The sequence below is a fragment of the Sceloporus undulatus genome, chromosome 4, assembly GCF_019175285.1.
Source record: "Sceloporus undulatus isolate JIND9_A2432 ecotype Alabama chromosome 4, SceUnd_v1.1, whole genome shotgun sequence".
NCBI lineage: Eukaryota > Metazoa > Chordata > Lepidosauria > Squamata > Phrynosomatidae > Sceloporus > Sceloporus undulatus.
Window position 1 is genome coordinate 163,895,249 of NC_056525.1, and position 22,636 is coordinate 163,917,884.

The 22,636-nt window shown below is 39.3% G+C and overlaps 1 protein-coding gene across 1 annotated transcript in view; it reads left to right on the top strand.

Moving 5' to 3' along the window:
- Positions 1-22,636, top strand: part of PHLPP1 (PH domain and leucine rich repeat protein phosphatase 1) — a 193,047-nt gene that overhangs the window by 87,669 nt on the left and 82,742 nt on the right. Inside the window, exons 2-3 of the mRNA XM_042464403.1 lie at positions 6,676-6,872; positions 13,062-13,187. Of these exons, the coding sequence (XP_042320337.1) occupies positions 6,676-6,872; positions 13,062-13,187 (323 nt within the window). The remainder of the gene's footprint in view (positions 1-6,675; positions 6,873-13,061; positions 13,188-22,636) is intronic.

Sequence of the window (22,636 nt, forward strand, 5' to 3'; positions counted from 1 at the left end):
AACCTGTGAAACCAATCCGAAAAAATTACAAGAAGATCTGTATGCTTTAAGATGAACTTTAGAAATTCAAAGGTATTGCTATATTAGTCTGTGGAATCAGTATGTAGAGAGATCTTGTAGCACCCTTGAGACTAACTGAATGAAAGAAGGAGACTTGAGTCTACTTGGACTAAATGCATCTGAGGAAGTAGACTTAAGTCTATGAAAGCTCATGCTGCCAACTTCATTATTTCAGTTAGTCTTAAAGGTGCTACAAGATCCCTTTTAGAAATTCAGGCACTTTAGAATTCTGTGTTTGTACCTTCAAGTTTGATTTATGGCAACTCTAAAGTGAACCTATCATGAGATTTTTCCGAACAAGATTTGTTCAGAGGGGATTTCCGCATGCTATCCTCTGAGGCTGAGAAAGTGTGACTTGCCCAAGGCCTTCCAGTGGGTTTCTGTGGCCAAGTGGGAATTAGAACCCTGGTCTTCTAGTGCCAGCTAAAAGACAGTTGTGGACACTAGCACAATACAGTCCACCCTCCACATCCACAGATTACTTATCCACAGATTCTAACAGCCATGGACTGAAAATATTTAATAAATATATAAATACCCCAAAACAAACTTTGATTTTGCCATTTTATGTAAGTGACACCAGTTTCATATGCTATTGTATTTAATTGGACATGAGCATCCACAGAATTTGGGATCCAGAGAGGGTCCTGGAAACAAATCCCAACAGATACCAAGGGCCCACTATAGTTCTTAGCTGTACATAATTCTTTAATTTTTTTTGCTGTCATCTGTTTTCAGCATTTCCAGATTGTGTTGTGTGCCATCCTGAAACTGAATTTGTGTGTGTGTTTATGTTTGTGCCACAATACTTTTGGATTGTGGCATTATGCATCTCCTCAGAGGCATCCTGGCTCCTGTGGTCACTCCATCATCTTTCAATGACAATACATTGAAAGTCTTGTTTAGATACAATGTGAAGATGAAACAGAAGGAATTATAGAAAGGACTCCTGGTGGTGCAGTGGTTAAATGCCAATACTGCAGCCACTCACTCACAAACTACAAGATTGTGAGTTGAGTCCCAGCCAGGGTCTCAGGGTTGACTCAGCCTTGTATCCTTCCGAGGTTGCTAAAAGGAGTAGCTAGCTTGATGGGGGCAATTAGCTTATAGTTGTAAACTGCTTAGAGACTACTCAGTGTAGTATGAAGTGGTATATAAATGAAGCTGCTATTGGTATAAAGGGAGCCTTTACCAGAGGTCATTCAATTATAGCACTATGATTTGACTTGAACTGACATGGTTGCATCCTGTGAAATCATGAGCTTTGTAGTTTAGGGAGGCACTTAGAGAGGATCTCTGGCAGAGAATTCTAATATACAGTACTTCCCTAAACTGCAATCCCCCAAATTCTGTAAGATGTTACCATGGCAATTAAAGTGGAATCATAGTTTTATGATTTGGAAGTATAAAAAGGCCCCAGAGCCATTTTGTTGGATCACTGGATTTTGTAAACATGCCTTATTTGTTGTTGTTAATCGTCTTCAAATCAACCTTGACCCATGGTGACTTTGTGTATGAGAGGCCTCCAAGTCACCCTTTGCTCAACTGATCTGCTCAACTCTTTCACATTCATGGTTTTGGCTTCTATGATTGAGTCTGTCCATCTAGAATGTGGTCTTTCTCTTTCCTTATTGTCCTCCACTTTACCAAGCATTATAGTATTTTCTAGTGAGTCCTTTCCTCTCTTGATATGGCCAAAATACAACAACCTCAGTTAGTCATCTTTGCTTCCAGGGATAACTTCGGCCTAAACTGCTTTAAGGCCCATACATTGGTCTTTTTCGCAGACCATGGTATTCTCAGAACTCTTCTCCAGTCCCACATCTCACATTTGTTTTTTTTTTTTCATATTAGCTTTCTTCACTGTCCAGCTTTTGCAATGATACATAGAAATGGGAAATTCAATGACATGGACAAGCCTAACTTGGGCATTTAATGATATATTTTTACACCTCAAGATTTTGTCATAACATTTATGATATTGTTATGATTTTTTCTTCATAACTGCCCTTCCAAGTCCCAGTTCTCTTCTGATTTATTGATTGCATTTTCCACTCTGATTGATGACTGAGCCCAAGTATGGAAAATTGTGGACTATTTTGATCTTCATTATCTACATTAAAATTGTGTAGATCATCTGTTGTAATTATTTTTGTTTTCTTGATGAGCTGTAAACTACCTTTGCACGTTCTTCCTTTACCTTCCACAATAACCTTTCTATATCTGATATTTTATGCTAGTATTATGGTGTCATCTGCATGTCTTAGATTGTTGATGTTCCTTCCTCCAATTTTCATGCCTCCCTCCCTCAGTCTAATCCTGCTTTTCATATGATGTTCTTAGCATACCCATTAAATAGATAGGGTGAAAGAATGCACCCTTGCTTGACCCCCTTTCCAAGTGGAAACCATTCCATTTTCTGTATTCTGTCCTAACAGTTGCCTTTTGTCTTGAGTACACATTATGCACCACAACTATCAGATATTGTGGCACACCCATTTCTTTAAGTGTGACCCATAGTATAACATTCCTTATACTGAGTTAGAATGGCAGTCTATACTAACTGGCATCAGCTCCCTGGGATTTCAGACAGGAATCTTTCCTAACTTTGCCTGGTGTTGATGTGGATTGAACTTGCACCTTTCGTTTGCATTCCCACCCTCAGTCTTCACCTTTCCCTTACAGAGTCTACTTGTTACTATAAGCTTTTAAAGATGTCCTGAGTTTTATTTTTGTTAAGATGCCCTTTTTTGAGGTGCTAGGACACACTTCTAGATTACAACTCTCTCAAGTATCCTAGCGACATGACCAAGAGATCCTGGAGTTGACCTCCAAAGAAGCCTTTTCCCCCAAGCTTTTGGTCAGACAACATAATCAGCAACCTGCCTCCAACACCAGCCAGGTTCTTGAACATTCAGAAATATTCTGTTAGCAAGGCAGCTGTTTCTAGAATACACAAAAACAGTTGTCTTCCTAACTTAATTATTTCCATGTCTAGACGTAGTTTTTCCAATTAGACTGACCAAAGGAGTTCCATGAGCTATATATAATACAAGATTAAATCTCATGAAGTCATTTGTACATAATTATACAAATGAAAATATTGAGATGTTGATTAGGATTACTTTTTGGACTGAATCCCTCACTGACCATGTTGACTGGGGTGTTTTCTCTGAGTTGTAGTTTGAAAAGGTGAAGTGTTGAAACTGCTTACTTTAGGAGGAATGTGCATTAAACCATCAGGCAAACCACAAAACTAGAAAAGCAGTATGTAAAAAAAAAGGTTAACATCATACTGAAGGGTGTGACTTTTAAAGGTACAATAAAGTAAGAATATTTTAAATAAAATGTAAATAATGTAAAATAATAACATAAAATAATAATTTATCTCTTTTCTCTTTTTGGGTCAGGTGCCGCCTGACTTTGCTGATATGAATTATATCTCACTGTGTGTATTTTGCAGGGAGGGTGCATTGGGATCAAACAATTTAGAGAGAGTGGATGATTTTTGAAAACTCTGTTACTTGTCTAAATCCGGATAAACTTTGTGCATACATGAGAAAGGACCAAGTTGCTTTGAATGGGGAAGGAAGGTTTTTTTTTCTAAAAGAAAAATACCTTAATTGTACAACAGTTTTGGCATGTATGTGGAATTTTGATTACAGTTGTGAATTTATTTATGTATTTATTTAATTTTATTTATATTCCCCTTTTTCCCATACTGTGAAGGGGAAGAACCATCTTTTCTGTACACGCGCATCCCTTTCCCCAATATCTTGGGGAGGAATATAGATTTTGCTTTTCTTGGTATTTTGAACCTTTGATGGGTTTGTGTAAAAGTTAAATATTTGGTTCATGGTTTGGATTGCAATGCAGGTGCTGGAATAGTTCAGATGCTGGGGCCTCCCATTTACAGTTAGGTGAAAACAAAATAACCCCTAACTCGTTTCAACCTTAGGTGAAGTAGTTTATCATAGCCTGAATGTTGGTTCATATGTTTGCCTCCAGACATGTGGTACCATGTGGAAAGGAGCCTCCTAGTAATTGTAGTTCAGAAGTGGGCAATTGTGGGAAGCTAGAGCACCATATTGGCTCCACAGGAGACCTTGGAGAGCCACACACCCACCACCACCAAAAACAAATCAGTTTTGCCCAGAGATGTTCTTGTTCCCAAAGCTGCTCCAAGCACCTGCACTTAGATATCCTGTTTCTTGCTCTAGAGGAGGAGGCAGCTGTTTACTCATCTTTTCACTTGTGTAAAAGAAGAGATCTCTCTTGTAGCTCTCTGGTTCTTTGTTCTCTTTGACACTGGGCAAACATTCTTCAGTGACAGACCCAGTAGTCTTCAGTACTGTTTACATATGTTCATATCTTTATTTTGGAGCACACAGCAGGACTTAAAATGTTGGCCATATTTTTATGCTTATTCTCAGACCCATCCCATCCATAGTATGGTAGAGTACCTGAGAGTTCTAGGCTCAGATCCATTTTTAGTTCACTGTTTAGTGTGATAAATCACAACCTTTCAACCTGGTCTAGGATAGTTGTGAGGTTAGTGAAGACCATATTTTTAAATGGATTCAAAGCAAAATATAATAGCATTTGGTGAACTTGAGCTCTATGTAGGAAGAACAGCATGCAAACTTGATAATGCTACAGCTTATACTTTACATTTTGGAATCAGATATTTTCTTTCAGGATATTGGTGTTAGTTAATATGACAGAAAATTCAAATGGTAACCTGCTTTATAATAATTATAAAAATATAGTAAAATGTGTGACTAGCAACTTGTTTCGCCTTTGATCATAGTTTAAATCTACCCGAAGGGTCTTGCAATCTTGAAAGGCTGTCATGCCTTTCTAATTTTATGATTGTACAGTACCCTCAAATATCAGTTCAGATTAAACTACTGATGGTATTCTCTGTTTTGCTCAGTAGCAAAAAGGAATTGTAGTTGTTGTCCCCTATTTGTCTCTTGTGTTGAATAAGGGCACTGGTATTGAAGAGACACTCACAGTATCACATGTGCCTGCCTCAAAAGTGAACTCAGTTCTGTCACTAGTTTTGCGCATCTTAGGAGTGGGTGTAGGAACAGTAATAACTGCTGGTATCTCCCTTCAGCAATTTCACACTAAATCCTTACAACTCTGAGAGCACATGCTGTAATACTTGGGTCAATAAGTTAGTGATCAACTGCTAGTGTGAATAATATTTATTTATTGTGTTTATTTAAGATATTTCTGCATTGCTGTCTAGCCCCCAAGGGCTCTTGAACAAATGAACAAATAAAAGCAACCAAAATAGCACAAAGATTAAAGCATATTAAAATGCTTTCTAAAAACTTTAAAAAGCAGTCTAAAAGCAATCCTAAAACACATTTTTAAATGGTTAAAACAGAGCATTTTTCAAACATTGAAGGCCATAAAATGTCTGTCTCCTCTCTTCATGCTTTTGGAAGATCAGGAGTGTCAGGGGGTGCACCAACTTGGTAGATCTCAAATTGAAGGTGTCATTTCACATTAGCATTAAGCCATGTTAAATATGAAAATTGCTTGCTGAGCAGAATCCTAGTGTTTGCCGTGACTTTCTTTGTTTCATTAGTCAACAAAATACAATAATATCGAAAATCCATAAAAAAGCAACATCTTTACTGGGCCAACCAGAAATTCATAAAGTACATTAGTCAGTATTGTCTGAACTTACCTTTTGCTGCTGGTATCATTAGATATACTTTATAGCATTTTTGGGTTGTTGTTGTTGTTGTTATTGTTACCACTTTGTCTTTTAGCTTGAGGAAATAATTTAAGGAAATTATTTGGAAGTGATTTAAAAGGTTCAGTTTTTTTTTTCCATTGGACTTGGGAGGAAAAAAAATCTCTCTAGGAAATTCCTCCTCTTGCCAATTTGTTCTTTGCTTTTTTCTCTTGATGCTCAGTGTGTGTTCTGGGAAGAACTTAGATATATTATTGTTTTGGATTATAGTTCCTAGAACCTTCCAGTCACTGTCCATGTTAGCTGAGAAATTCTGAGAAGTCTAAAAAAGTAATGTTTACAAGCTCTGGTCCTGAACAGTATACAGGTTGAGTCTCCCTTATCCAAAATGTTTGGGATCAGAAGTATTTTGGATTATTATTATTAGTAGTAGTAGTATTTGGATTTGGGAAGATTTGCTTATTCATAATGAGAGATCTTGGGGGTGGGACCAAAGTCTAAACCTGTATCCAATAAATGTTGGGCTCTAGTAAAGAACATTGCAGCTCAGAGAATCTTGCTCTGATTTGCAGTATCTCAGACGTCTCTTTGTGGTTCAGATGTGGTTCTTGTCTTTGCCAAATCCCCAGATGTGAGAAAGCGGTTGTGCAAAACTGTCCCAAGTCCTGCTGTTCATTTTGTGCAGAAATATTATTACTGAGTTTTTCCAGATTATTCCTGCAGCTAGAATTTGAAGAAAGCAATTTGCAACCTAGTGATTTTTCTATATATTTGAAGCTGTGGTGTCCCTTCTGACTCTTATTCCTATATACAGCCGTCATTCTATTTTGTGTATTTTTGAAGAGCAGTTTAAAAGAGGAAAGCATCCTTACTGATAAAGCTGTTTGCTGTTTCCATTTCAGGAAAGCCCCACAGCATTGGCAACTCTGAACGGATTCAGCTCTCAGGAATGTACAATGTTAGAAAAGGGAAAATGCATTTGCCGGTCAACAGATGGACAAGACGCCAAGTTATCCTTTGTGGAACGTGCCTAATTGTATCATCGGTGAAAGAAAGCCAGACTGGAAAGATGCATGTGCTTCCCTTAATCGGTGGAAAGGCAAGTCAATCATTCTACTTTTCTAAAAATATGAAAAAGTGCCTGATGTTACTCCAGAATAGTAAAATGGGTCATGCAGTTTTTTGGTGTTTTTTTTAAAACAATCAAAGAGTTGTTTCCTATTGGGTGTAACTCAGGCAATGAGTTTATTAAAGGTTTTGAGGTCTAAAGATGTGTAGGCAAATATTCTGTTTAAGCAGTGGTGGAGCAGAGGGCTGTACTGTTTGCTCACTGTGTTTTCATTGCCACTGGCTCCAGAATCCCAGCTTGAAGGCACCAGGGTGCACTTCTATGGCTGCAGTGGTGATGGTAGTGGGGAGAGCTCTTGAGCCCCACTTGGCTGCAGTTGCACAGTCTAGTGTTCTTGCTGGAAATCCTAGGTGTGGATGGCTCTTCCTTTTTCTGACCTGTGTGACTGCAGCTGGATGGTTCCTAAGAACTCTGTCTTACTGGGCAGTACTCATATTCTAGAGCCAGCATGTTGTAGTGGTTTGAGTGTTTGAACTATGACTCTATTTCCATTTGGCCATGGAAATAAATCCAGTGGGTGGCCTTGGGTGGGTCACACACTCAGCCCCAGAAACTCCCATGATAGGTTCACCTTAGGGTTGCCATAAGTCAGAAACATTTTGAAGGCACACAGTAACTACAACAACAACTACTACTACCTGGACTCTAAAGTAGGGGTAGGGAAGATTTGGCCTTCTAAATGTTCATGAAACCACACTCGCATTATACTTCACTGGCTCAGGTGGTGGGAATTGGATTCAACATCATTTGGAAGGACACATGTCCCCTAGCCCAACTCTAAAGCAGCCTCCCCAAACCTAGTGTTCTCTTGAAGCTTTGGATTTCAGGACCAATCAGTCTCTGCCAATACCACCAGTAGTCCAGAATGCTAGGTGTTGTAGTTAAAAATAGCTTTAAGGAACTAGATTGAAGAATGCTGTCTTGAAAAATTGCAGTCTTAAATCTGTGTTAGGATTCATGAGTTATCTCTAATGTTAGCCACTGTATGCCCATGGCAGTGAACCAGCTAGGTTTGTTCCTTTATTCAGCACTACAGTGGACTTGTAAGCCTAAATACCCTAAAGGCACCAGATCCTATCTGACCTTGGACATTAAACAGGGTCAGCTCTGGTTAGTATTTGGATGGGAGAGCACCAAAGGATACCAGATGCTGTAGGGTGTATTTCAGAGGAAGGAACTAGCAAAACCACCTCTCAACTATTCCTTGCTTAAGAAAACCCTATGGAATTCATGGGGTTGCCATAAGTTGACAGGTGACTTATGATGGGGTTACTATAAGTTGATAGGCACACTGACAGACAGTCAGACAGTAGACTTGCTTGCTGGAGGAAGAATCCCATGTTCACCAGCAGTTCAGCTTAATCTTTGAAGCACTGTGAAATTGCCATGCTCTTGTTGGAAGAATTGCTTTTTTTTGCACTCAGCAAATAAGCAATTATGTGTTCCCAGTGAAAAAACTATTGGCCCATCTTTTTAGCTGTCATCCCAGCCAAAATCTATGATAAGAAATTAGAGGACTGGGGAGAATATAATTCTGTTTTAGCAGAGGAGCAGTCTGGCTTCAGACAAGGAAGGTCAGTAATAGATAATTGTTTCATTGTGTTTCATCTGGCATCAAAATATTCAACAACTAGATACCAGCTCTTTAATGTCTTTATTGATTTAAGTATGGCATTTGACTCTATTAATAGGAATCTGTTATGAGCAAAATTGGCTAAAACAATTATTGATCCAAGGCATTATACATAGGTACTTGACGAAGAGTTAGAACTGGTGTTAATCATGTTTTAACTTATGAAATTCCCACAAGCAAAGAGGTCCATCAGGGCTGTATTCTTGCTTCCTTTCTTTTTAATTTTTATATTAATGATTTAGTTTCAACAGTTACTGCACAAGAATTTCATATGCCAAAGGTATCCAAAACCATTATCAATACCCTTTTATATGCTGATGACGTGATATTAATGTCTACCACTCAGGTTGGTTTGCGTAGGTTAATAAGAAAATTTCATTTCTTCTGGAGGGAGAATGATTTAGAAATTAACTACAACGCGCCCACGCCATACGTGGGCTTGCTGTATGCAGCTTTGAGTTTATGTGTACAGCAAGCCCATGAAGGACAAAATGGCCCATGTACTGCACACAGGAGCGTGCCGTCATAGGAATCACTAGGATTCCAGCACACACTTTTTTCCCATACGCGGAGCGGTCCGAAACGGATCCCCCACGTATAGGAAGGGCTCACCATATAACAAATCTAAAGTTTTAATTTTTGTAAAGAAAAAAACATTATAGGTGGTTTCTTGATACTAACAAAATTGAACAGGTGAATTCCCTTAATACCTTAAGCTAGTCTTTTTATCCTCAAGGTCAGGGGTAGGCAACCCTTTTGAGCCGGGGGCCGGGTTGCTGTCCCTCAGACAACTGGGGAGGGGGGGGGAGCCAAAAAATAAATAATTAAATAATTTTTAAAATAAATAAATAAATAAACCGGGACAAATGTAGGACAAAATTTTCAAATGGAGGGCACTTTTTAAATAAAAAATGGAGGTCACGCGAAAAAATTTGCTGATTTTTTAAAAAAATGTTAAGATAAATGCATGTTTCTGAGGCTTCTATAGACAATTGCCCCACCATGCCCCTCGCGCGAGACGCCAAAGGCCCCGGCAGCAGGACCGGGCTGGGGCCGGTCCCAAGGCCTCGCCGGGCCGCATCCGGCCCACGGGCCGCAGGTTGCCTACCCCTGCTCAAGGTCCTAGTCACTGCAGACTAAGAGAAATGAGCTAAAAGGAATTGCCTGTTCTCAGTCTCTGAATTGTCTTTTGAACTGCAGTTACCCAGGATCCCTTTTATCAGTACTCAGTGTGTATAAGGCAAAAGTGTAGTCAGTCTTAACATATAGTGCAGAAATTTGGGACTGTTTCCATTCTAGGAAAGAGTCCAAAATCAGATTTTTCATATTATCTTGGGAGTGCTCCCATCCTGTCCAGCCTATGCACTTCAACCTGAGGTTGGAATTATGGCATTCAGACCAAATTCAGTTAAGATTATATAATTACTGGTTCAAGCTAGTATCAATGACTGATTATAGGTTTCAAAGAAGTGTTTAGAAGAACAGCTGGTTAACAGGATGGAATCATCCTGGTTATATAAATTTACAAGGATGTTGCCTAAACATGGGTTCATGTTAGTGGTCCTAATGGGAAACAACAATAGTATAAAAAACTCTGTCAAGTTAAGAACCAGTGACCTCAGAGCCCAGGCTGATATTGCAGCTTCATCCATCTCTAAGGCTCTAAATTGGCTAGCTACATCCAAGACACAATTCAAAGGTGAAAGATATCTGTTCCTTGTGATGAGAAGGTGCCAATACATTGCTTTCACTTGTCTTTGGTTTGAGGTGATGGATTCAGTGCTCCTCCAGGGAAGATTTAAAGGTGTTCCGCTTCCAAATAGGCTATGTATACGTGGTGCCCAAGTAATAGAGGACCTAGAGCATTATCGACTCGAGGGCCATCTTGAGTCAAGCTGTAGGGAACATTTTCTGGGCCCCTTTCTGTCCAGCAACTGGCCTGTATCGAAAAAACATACTTTCTTATTGAGTGACTCTAATCATTTTGTTTCTCAGAAGGTGGCCCTTTTTGCATCTAAGGCTGCCAACTTGAGGAAAAATGTGACTCAGAGGGGGGAGTGCACCTAATTTGTTTAGTTTTACTCTGGTCCTTTGTTATTTTAATATAAACTTTAATTTTAATTGTTTTTAAGGTCAGTTTGTAACCATTCGAAATGGTTTGTTGACTAATTCAATAAATCACTCATTCATTCATTCAGTGCAAAAAAGGGTGTGGTCCAAAAAGCAGTGAGGGTATGTCTTTCAGTAACTCTTTGCATTATAATATTTCTGGTTATTCATGAAACAAAGTTGAATGAATTCAAAGAATTAAGTTAAAGAGGATTTTTTAAAAAATGAAAGCATTTTTTTTTAGCCTTTGTAAGCTGGCTTGGGTCCTACGCCAGGAGGGAGACACCATATAAATAAAATTAAGAAATACATAATGAAATAAAACAATCGGAGATGTGGTGAAGCTCAAATATGTAAAACCTCTGTGGAAATAGATCAACTTGTACTCTCTGTTTTCTCTCAAGTGTTGGATTGTATGTTACAAGGAACACAGGGCTGAACAGAGCTCCCCGACCCCTATAAGACTGTTAATTGCTGCTAGTCATGATGGGTGCATACTACCTTCAAGGAGCAAAATCAGCATGTCTCAGGATACCAGGTGTTAGAAAGCAACAAAAAGTGAGAGGCTGTTCTTGTTTTCATCTCCACCACCCCTCGAGTTCCAGTGGCATCTGGTTGATCATAGTGAGAAACAAAATGTTTCATTAGATGCTCTGTTGGCAGTAGCCAACATTATTGAGTGGGGCTTTGCGTTCTTCCATTGTAATGATAGCAAGGAGTAGGCTACGTTGAACAAGATGATGGGTTGAGTTAGTGGGTAGTTGAGACCAGTGCTGCTTAAACCCATCTGCTGTGAGAGACTGGCAGGCTTCCCCAGCCCCAGTGTGCCAGGGACTGGCACTATATTTTTTCCACTGATTAACATTGCTTTACAGACTGCCCAAAAGGGTGGTCTGCCGCCACCCTTGTTTGCTGCACGAGGGAGCTGCAGCGGACAAACCGCGCGGCTCCCCTGCGCAGCAAAAAGAAGCTGCAAAAAGCGGCTTCTTTTTCCGGCGCCGTTATGACGCCGTGATGTGCAGATGATAGGCGTCTGTCATGTCAAAATGGCAGCACCCATGTGTATAGGGCACCACCATTTTACGCCCTCATTACGTGTGAGGGGCAAGGTGCATCAGGAAGCGTCGCCCCTCGCGCGTAACGACAGCGCCCAATATGGCCCGTCTATAAAGCACCATTGTTTCTTTCCTGGAAATTTGCTGTGAACCAGCACTAATCCATAGACCCCAGTTTTTTTTCAATGGTTGAACACAAAACTTTCTTTTTGAGTGGTACCCCCATATCCTTAAAATGTGTAGTTCTGTCCTTACTCTTCAGTGTGTGTGTGTGTGTGTGTGTGTGTGTGTGTGTAATATGCAGGAGTTCTGTGACTGTCAGAGTAATTCTTGCAGGTTTCAGGGAGATGGTGTTCTTATTGTTGGGAAAATTATCTAAGGTGTACATTGCTTTTGTGTCTTCTTTGGAAATTATGAGAAAAGTTTGTTCTGTGGGGAAGTAAACTCAGGATATTGTGGTTCTTTTGCATAGTAGACTTAGGCAGAAAATTCTTAAATGTAAGAAAGTGTGATCACAGATGCATAAATGTCTTCCACTAATACTTACTGCTAGAGAGGAATTGTCAATTGGTATTATACATTCTTTTTAAACCAGGTACCCTTCAACAAGCAAATAGATTATGCTCTACCAGGAGTTTTTCAAGTATCCTGTACAAGAACTCGAAGGCTCTAACTTCTTCATAATAAGATTTTAAGGTGTTTCAGTGAATTATTTCATACATTAGGAGCATAAGCTATACTCCTGCGTTCTGCTTGCATCTCTTGAACTTTGAATATTTGCTGCTCTGTTTCACTCAAGCAAGTGGTGTGTGGTGAATTGGAATGACAGAAGTGATATTCCTTTGACAGCTTGTTGATTTAAAGATCTTGTGGCAAAGCTTAAGTGAATTACCAAAAATTGTGACTGTGTGCTTTCAGGAGTGGTCTACTAATGCTGTTAGCTTGATAGGAGAATCCCATGTATGTTTACATGGAGGTATGCCCTATTGTAATTGGTGGGGATTACTCCCAGGTAAAGTGTACATAGGAATAGTAGCCTGTTTTGTTCAGAATCCTTACATTTTTGTAGATCTTTGAAAACTTGCTTAACCCTACCAGTATAAGTGGACAAAAATGATCTGAGCTATTCAGTATATTGTTTTAGCTTGCTTTGACTCATCCAAAACAAACAGTCTGGGAACCCTATTTAAAATTGCACACAGTTGGTTTTCTTACCCTGGCAGCTTTTTCTCTTTTTGATTCTCTTTTAACCAGGTTTGTAGTTAATCAGCATTTCAGAGGCTTATCCTCTGTCTTAGAAATTCTACTAATATACCACTCTGTTCTCTCCTCCCCTGCACCCCCCCCCATCCCCAAATACAGGTTGAAGAAGTTAAAAAGCACCAGCACTGTTTAGCATTTAGCTCCTCTGGACCTCAGAGCCAGAGTTACTACATCTGTTTTGACACATTCACTGAATATTTACGATGGCTTCGGCAAGCTTCAAAGGTAAGAGCAGCTATAGACTCTTCATCTTCTGATTTTGCACAGCCTCACAACTCCTGTACAGAACAACCAACTTTATTGACAAAATGGACATGGAGTAGGCAGTTCTGACCAGTTGTTGACCAGCGCTGTTATACCCATTAATGATGGTGAAGGAAGCAAAGAAAGAGAGGGAGAACTTGTTGTCTTCCAGGTGTTGTTGGATTTCAGCTCTGTGCAGCTCTTTGTAGCCAGCACAGCCAGTAGTGAACGATGATGGGAATGACAGTCCATCTGGAAGACTTCTTTCTGTCTATCTGTCAATCTGTCTGTCTATCTTTTTGTCTATCTGTTCATTCAATTTATGTACAAGCTTTTTTCTTGACATGGAACTCAAAGTGACTTAAATAATTTATAATAGAAGTTTAGCTTAAACAATGGGCAATTCTATTTAAAATGAAAAATTGAAAAAATCTGTTTTTAAAATATATCGTTTAAAATACAATTAAAACTTAATGCACAAAATACTAGATAAAAACACTGCATTCATATCTTCAACACGCTTCTGCTATGTGATTAAAAATCAAAGACATGCCTAAATAGGAGGGGTTTTGCCTGCTGGTGAAAGAGAGCTGGTTGGTGGAGTGTTGGGAAAAGACTAATAGGGCCCAAATGGCTTGTTCCCACCCCTGCTTTCTATGGCTTGAATTGGAATGTATTGTTTACTCATGGCTTGGCTGTAGTTGGAGTAGACTATAAAAGTTAGCTGCAACTTCAGCATAGGAAAGTGTCTAGCCTTATGTTTATGGGCTATGAAAAGCTCTCAGTGTGCACACCAGACCATATCAGTCCTCATGCATGCTGCACTTTGCATGGTGGTAGTTAGCTGCTTTAATTTAACTTGTATGTGTCCCTTCCCTTCTCATGCTTTTACTCATTGTATGAGATTACTTTGTGCCATCCTGTGCCTTCTCTTTTTCTTTGTTCAGCTGTGTTGGGAAAGTTGCCAGAATAAGCCCATCTTTTAATGTAATCATAGCAACATCTTTTTTGGTGGATGCTGATAGAATATAAACTTGCTAGCTGTAATCCAGAAATAGGATAAATTAAACAACTAAACATTATTTGGTGGCACAGAAATACATGCAATATTTATGATTTGTGAATGATACTTAAGGGAATGCTTAAGAGCACTGATAAGCGGTATAGAACTGTACTTGCTATGTTTACTTTGTATGTAGAAAAAAACCATTTATTTTATGAACAGGCTTGTGTATATTTGTATATACAGTTCCCTTGATCCCTGACAGAAGTATATCTGCCCAGTTCCCTTGTCCCTTGACAGAAATATCCATTCTAACCGATTTATTCAAATAGAGGCTGAATTTTGCCTAATGATAACCTGCTACAGTCTATATATGACTTGGTAAGTCTCTGTTTCCCTCTATGTGTGGCTTCAAGTCATTTCTGACTCATGGTGACCCTGAGGCAAACCTATCACAGGTTTTCTTGGCCAGTTTCTTCATCCTCTAAGGCTGAGAGAGTGTGACTTGCCAAGTCAAATGGGTTTTCATGGCCAAATGGGGATTTGAACCCTGCTCTCCAAAGTCCTGGTCCAACACAGTCAACTCACTACACCATGTTGCCTGAGAAAACATCCTGCTTATATAGGATTGGTTGTTTAAAGAGCCATGAAAATGCATGTGAATTACTTTGAATATAGAGCCATGCCGTGAGGCTAAGCATAAGTCACCTAAACATGGTGGAGGTGAAAATGAATTCAGTGATCACTTGGCTTATACTCTCTCAACCATTTCAGTCAAGGAGGTCTCTCCTTGAAGTCAGGAAAGTCCCTCCTTGAGGTCAGGAAGGGATATTTAGAATTTGTAGTGTGAAAGGGCTCCAGATCTCATTTCCAGAACAGAATGATAAATAGCATGGTCCCTAATATCCCTTTGGTGTTTTTTATTACCTATGCAGCTTACATAGCCTACTATTACATCACTTGCACATTTATCTAATGCATGTCTGTGTTAAATTCTGATCTCTTTTGTCCAAGACAACTGATGAGTGATCTTTTATGTGGTTACTCAGAGCTGAGACAACAAAGAATGCAGGCTGATTCATACATTACCTGCAGCTATGTGAGATCTATCCATAGATTTTTCTTAATACTGCTTCACTGGACATCATGGATAGGATGGGGTGATGACATGATTTCATTGTTCCCACATAACTTGTTCTACCTAGCTGGGTGATCTTCAAAGGTGAAGCACCATGTTGAAGGCTTTGTCTATAGCATTTCTGGGTATTAATGATTCCAGAGTGATATGACAACAAACCAGAGGGAAGTAACTGTGGGGAAGCTAACCAGTCCCTGGTCCCTTTTGAACCAGCCTTCGTGTCCTTGCACATTATACCATTAAGGATGCTATGATTCCACTTCAAACTGCCAGGTTCTGTTCCAATGAAATCCTGGGATTTGCAGTTAAGGTTCTCTGCCAGAGGCCGTTAGTGCTTCACCAAACTACAAATCCCAGGAATCCCTAGGATGCAGTTAAATGTGGGATTATAGTGCTATCATTGTGTAGTGTGAAAGGGCTCCTCATCCTTGGTTGAAAGAGAATTACATTTTTGAACACCTTACTACTTAAAGAAGAATTGCTTCAGCTTTTTCAAGACTTCATCCTTTAGCAGGGTACATGATGGCAGTGTTATACAGCCTGGAAACTAGAGGGAGCTTAAGTTGTTTGTTTCTACCTTGTGACTGCTATTGATTTAATAGTAATTTCTGATCTCAGGATGTAGAAACGTTATTATTCTTGTACAAGCAATGCTACCAGCTACTTCTCCACTGTTTTCTTTGCTCGTTTGATTGAAAAAAGATGGAGTTATATGTGCTACCAACATATTAGCAAGGTTAGGATGACCCTGAGCTGTCATTTCTGCCAGTTTATTGAGCATATAAACAACTCCTCTGTTGCAGGAGAGAAAGCATTCACCTTCATGCTTGAGAATCAATGCATTGTAATCTGAGAAAAACCCACCCAAGGGTAAAATATTTCACACTTGGGCAGGGGCATTACATGAACATGATCACAGATTAAGAAGAATAATTCATCTGGTTTTGCTAGATTTGAAGAAAGGGCATCACTTAGAGAGTAACAAATAGGACCTTGCTTGAGTATTTCTTTTGGCCTCACATCCATATGACTTGATTCAAAAGTTGTATTCTCTAGTTACTAAGTAGTGTTTTGGCTCTAGATTTATTAATTTCATTTCTTTGCTGCCTTTCACACAGAAAGGAACCCAAGGCAGATCACAGATAAAATCATTTTAAAAAGTATTTTTACAATAAAAAATCAAAGCAATTAAAATCATCTAGTTCAGAACAGTATATAATGATATAAAATATACAAAAATTTAAAAGCATATCTAAAGCACACACTCCATATAAAAACTTCTCTGACATGATTATATATTAGAAGACTGAACAAAAAGGTATTTGCCTACCAGCAAAAGGAGAGCAGGGAGGGAGCCAGCCCAGCCTCCCGTGGAAGTAAATCTCAGAGGGTGGGAGCAGCCACTAAAAAGTCCTTCTCTCGTGTCCTCACCAAGTGAGGTTGTGATGGTGGCGGGACCAAGAGAAAGCCTTCTCCCATAGGTCTTAGGACCCTTGCAGGTTTCTATGTGGAGATAATGGTCTTTCAGGTAGTCTGGACCTAAGTTGTATAGGGCTTTATAGGTCATGACCAGCACTTGTGAAAGCGTTCGACTTCACTTTGGCTTGTGTTGAGAAACGAACCAGTAGCCAGTGGAGCTGTTCCCACAAGGGAGTTATATGCTCCCTATAACTGGCCCTAGCTAGCATTTTGGTCCCCACATTTTGAACCAGCTGAAGTTTCTGAACAGTTTTGAAAGACAACCCTACATAGAGTGCATTCCAGTAGTCCAAACAGGCATGGTAGGCTGGTTTAAACCAAATGACTTAAAAAAATCTCACCACTTTGTTTTTTCAATTGATTGTTGATTTTTTAAAAAAAAGGTCTGGCTATTATTACTATTTTCCAACCCTCTTACTAAAACAACATTGACTATTTGAATTTTTTTTCTCTACTTCAACAACTTGTTGCTTGTAAAAGAATCACATTTTAAAAGAACATTTAGTATTTAAACTAGTAGCCATGACGTCTAAAACTGCATTTTTGCTACCTAGTTTTTTTTATTTAAAATCCTATAATTGGGTAGTCCTATATATTAATGCAAAAAACTGGTTTAAAAACAAGGCCATGACCGGAGTGGGTACTGCAGTTCTTACAATGCTGATATGTTAAAGTTCTTTCTTTTCTTGTCTTTCTTTCCACTTAGGGTGATGGCTAAGTGTTCAGGTGGATAACAATGTCCTTATGTACATCTCTTTCCAATTATACCTTTTCCAAAACGTACCATAGTAATAGAGACAACATACCATTAGCATAATGAGACATTATAAAGCCCTGTATGCGTAGCTTTCCTTCCAACTTGGACAGGCATTGTAAATCCAAGACAGAATACTTTGAATCTTAAATTCCCAACACTCTTTTGAATCATTGGGTTCTCATTCTGTTATAATGTTTCTGTTCATTTTTAAGGTAGTACAGTGGACTCTTGTTAACGCGGGGGTTTGGTTCCAAGATCCCCCGTGGATACAAATCCATGATGCCAGGTCCCATTAAATATAATGACATAGCAAAAATGGGGTCCCCTATAAAAAGCAAAATCAAAGTTGGATATTTAAAGTTAGATAATTTTTTAACATTTTTCAAACCCATGGATCTTGAAATCCGTGTTTAAAAAATCCTGTGTATAGAGGTCAACTGTATCTTCGGATATCTCCTTAAAGTTCTGCAATCATTGGATGCTGTTTTGCTGGGTGGAGCTTCCAAGGAAAGTCCAATTAATAAAGATAGTGCAAAATATGGTGTCTAGTATAACAGTATAAGGTGTATCTTTCCCTTAAACTGGTTTACCACTCCCCTCCGCAAAAACCTGAAAAATGGAGGTGGTAGTTGCCGCCATATTTTATTAAATTTCCCCCTCCGGAAAAGAATGTGCGTTGAAACTGGGATACTTTAAAAAGTCATTTAAGGTTTCCCTTGTGCAGGACTGTCAAATATCGATGTCTGAGGAATAATTTGACATACAAGGTCATGCTATTTCCCTCGCCAACTTAATTTTCTGCTTTGGTTTGTTTTCATTATGTAGCTTCAAGTAAGCGACAGCCAGCTACCCTCATTTAAAATCCAGTTATTCCAGCCATGTGCAGTTTATCTAGTTCAAATTTATTAGCTCCCTCATCATGGTAGTTAATGCCCTAAATTCAAGTGTCATTCTTGGACTAATAAGACTTTGGTTTAGTTTATCTACATGAGCTCATTAGAGTTATCAGTTTCACAGTCATTGTCCAGTTCAGACAACCATGCTAAACGTGGCATTAATGTGCAAGTCCTCAGTTTCTAGTATCATCTTCATCAGGGCCATAAAGAAGGAGCTGTTCAAAGTTTTTCTTTTCCTTTTTCTTGGAAGCTTTCTATCCTGGTTTAGTGAGCTGCATTGTGTCACACATTCAAAGACAACACTTCATGTTTTATGGTTTGATTGAACAGAGTCACTTTGACCTTGATCATCAGCTCACTTTGTTTAAACACATCAGTAGCTGATAGTTCAACACAGGTTAGGGTTTGGAGGATGAAACTGCAATAGATAGAAGCCAGACATTTCCGGATAGGGGGAAATGAGCTAAATCAAAGATGAAGAGGGGTAGATACAGAGCACAATACTGTTGTTTGTGTATTTGTTTTGTAACAACAGAGGCAATTGGAGGAGTAGTAACTGGGTAATTTGAGGTACTACTACTACAATTTAATTGTTCGCTATCTTAAAAAACCTGAGTTAAGGATGAATATTTTCCCTTTCCACATTGATGAAGGTTGCCCTTAGGGGAACTAAAAGGATGAGGAAGAAGGTGACAGTCATTATACAACCAAAATGTCAAACACAGAGGTTCACTTCTAGGATTGTAGTTTAAGAGCACCTACACCCCCCTCCTCCAAAAAACCCACTCTGAAAGACTGCTAAGCAAGCGTTTCTAATATAGAGTTGTCCCCAGTACTCTCTTTTTACACCTGATCCTATGTGCAATATTGTAAAGGCCAGTGGATATATAGCAAGTAGTGTTTTGCTTTGTCTTTATATTTGCTTGCGTGCCACTGGAATGAACGATACACATGAAAGGATGTTAGGAGTCAAGTAGACCACAAGTTGAACATGAGTGAACAGTGTGATGCAGCAGCAAAAAAGGCCATGCAATTTTAGGCTGCAGCAATAAAAGTAATAGTGGTCTAGTTCAAAGAAGTTCCATAGTTGCCACTATATTCTGTTTGGTCAGGCCCCACCTGGAATATTGTGTCCAGTTCTGGGCACAAAATTCAAAAAGGAGGTTGAGAAACTGGAGCGTGTCCAAAGGAGGGTGACTAAAATGGTGAAGGGTCTGGAAATCATGTCCTATGAGGAATGACTTAGGGAGTTGGGGAGTTTCAGCCTGGGGAAAAAAGCAAGGTTAAGAGGTGATATGATAGCCCTGTTTAAATAATTGAAGGGAGTCATATTGAGGAAGGCACAAGCTTGTTTTCTGCTGCTCCAGAGAACGGACCTGGAACAATGGTGCAAGCTACAGGAAAAGAGTTCCACTTCAACTTAAGAGGACATCCTGAAGTAAGGGCTGTTCGACAGTGGAACACACTCCCTCAGAGTGTAGTGGAGTCTCCCTCCTTGGAGGTCTTTAGCAGAGGCTGGATGGCCATCTGTCAGGACAGCTTTGATTGAGAGTTCCTGCATGGCAGGGGGTTGGACTGGATGGCCCTGTGTGTCTCTTTCAACTCTAACGATTCATGATTCTAGGTTGCATGGAACACTCTGTTTAAATCAGTTCTATTTGTGACCAGTTTTATAAAAAAAAAACAACCTAGCTCACCCTGTTTAGTGAATTTTTGCATAACAGTAAATGTATACTCTTCCAGTAATGGAATAGTACATACACCCATCTATATAAAGACCACTTTCAACCCCTTGGCAACACTACTTCGGAAAGAAACATGTGTTGCTCTGGTGGCCTCTTTAGGTTTCCGCATAGAGTAGCTAGCCACTCACTGATAATATTAGATTCTGGTGTGCATCTACACGTAAAAGTAATGCATTTGCACAACTTAAATTGCCATACCTCTATTTTACAGAATCTTGGATGTTTAGCGTTGTGAGGCACAGCACTCTTTGGCAGAGAAGCCTTGTTTTACAAATCCCATATTTCTATAGATGGAGCTACAGCACTTAAATGGTTCAAACTGCATTATGTCTGTTAGTTAGATGCACCCAGCCAGAGCAAGAGTTAGCTCTGTGTATGGGGTCGTTGTGTTGTTGTTGTTGTTGTGTTGTTGTTGTTGTTTTTGTTTTGGCCACCATCCTAAATGGTATTTGACATCTAGAAAAGTGTGGGGGTTGTGGTTCTAATTTTTGTCTTTTGGAGCAGGCGAGGGACACCAGATGCTATTGCACTGCAAGTACTATCAGTGAAAAGGGATCATATGACTTGCAGTTTCATGGCATTTGGAGAGTTTAATATTTCCCACCTTTTTTTTTTTTATTTAAAGCGAAAGCAAACTGTTTGTAACTCCTAATATGTTACAAGGTTCCACACTACGAATGCCCAAGCTACTTGATTTGCTGCATTACATTTTTTTCATCTTTCATCTATTGGACCTTTGGCATGTTACTTTTTCTTTTTCCAATTCCTCCTGATTAAAAATAAAACTCAGCATAGTGTTAGAAATGTCGCTTCTTGAGACCTTACACAGTTGGCGTTTCCTCCCACCCATTTACTAGCAATATACATCTAAATTTAACTACTTGTTAAAACTGTCACCACCATCCTTAGGCGTTGCCTGATTGTTGGCAGTGTTGCATACTTTATGAAATCTTTGAGAGCCCTCTAGCAGTGTTGGAGGTGGGGATTTCTTCCACAAATTTAACACGTGCACCAATTTTCACTATGTGGCTCCAGGGTTGGCTTTAGTGCCGGTATGATACGTTTACTGGGGAGGCTCACCCATCACACCATCAGCACCAGTAGTTAACAGAAGCAAAAATTCTCCCTACCCCCCAAAAGGTTCATATCGCCCCCAGTGTTTGTTGAAGGACTTGTTGAAATTACTATTTTTAAATAAATCTTTATCCACTAAAAATTGGCTCCCTGATGGACAACACATTTTTTAAAAAGTAAGATACATAAAAGTGTGGAAACAGTTGCTGTTCTCGTTAATTTTTGTCACTGATCCTGCTTGTTAGATGATCAACACAGCCTACACCAAAATGTTTTTTAAATTATTTCCCAGATTAGTCACTGTTTATAGGCAATTTATGAGCACTTTATTCACATTAGAATATATAGGTGATCTTGGTCACAGATTTAAAAAAAGACATTGTTGAAAAACATTTATAGGACTCAGGTTTTATTATTTACCTTTACTTGTATATTACTTGTTATTCCATCTTTCCACTGAAAATAATGCTAAGATGGCTCAGAGAGAAAAATTCAAAGGGGCGATGTAATTAAAATGTATGTACATAAAAAAAAGTTGAACCATCTTTAAGTCTCGTGACCAGCAAGGAAAATGCTCTCCCATTTCAAAACTGGTATGAGGACAGTCTATTCCTGTCCATTTAACTTTTAGAATAGGCTGATTAGTTCAGTCCTTTGATAGTTGCCTTTTGAATAGGACATGAATAATGTATCATTTTTTGTATAGAACCAAGCAATGTCTAGTTCTGAGGGTGCGGAAAGGGGAGACTACTCAAACAGTAAGAATTAACAGTAGCTGATATCATGGTGTGTTCACACATAGTGATTGAACACACACACTTCACTGATAGAGATACTGGCATGGAGACGATTCTAGGTGCAACGGTCCCTCACATAGTTGACATCCTCCTTCCAGTGTGAAAACCTGCTCCTTTACTCCAAAGCATAACTGGGAAACTGTCCTGGAAAAACTCTCTGTGTTACAACATATGGCATAAGTCCATAATCATTTCTTGTTTGGCAACCATAGTGGTGGGGCTGTTTGGTTTATTTCCCCCTCATGTGCAAGTGGTTCTTCTTTACATTTGATTATGGTCTGCTTATTTGTAGCATGTGGAATAGATCCAAGGATTAACAAGAATATACGACACTCGTCAGTAGCTATTAGGTTTACGCACCAGTGTCCAAAACGTTCCCCAGTGTATTCTACACGTGCCCCAGCACGGACGTCATGGAAATTGAAGGGAATTGCAATGGGGCCAAGAAACCATTTATGCCCATGGAACGCCGCCTTTGTTGCCGGTCGTTCCACTCGCGATTCCAGTTGGTTCCAGTAGGGCCATTTTGAGAATGATTTTTT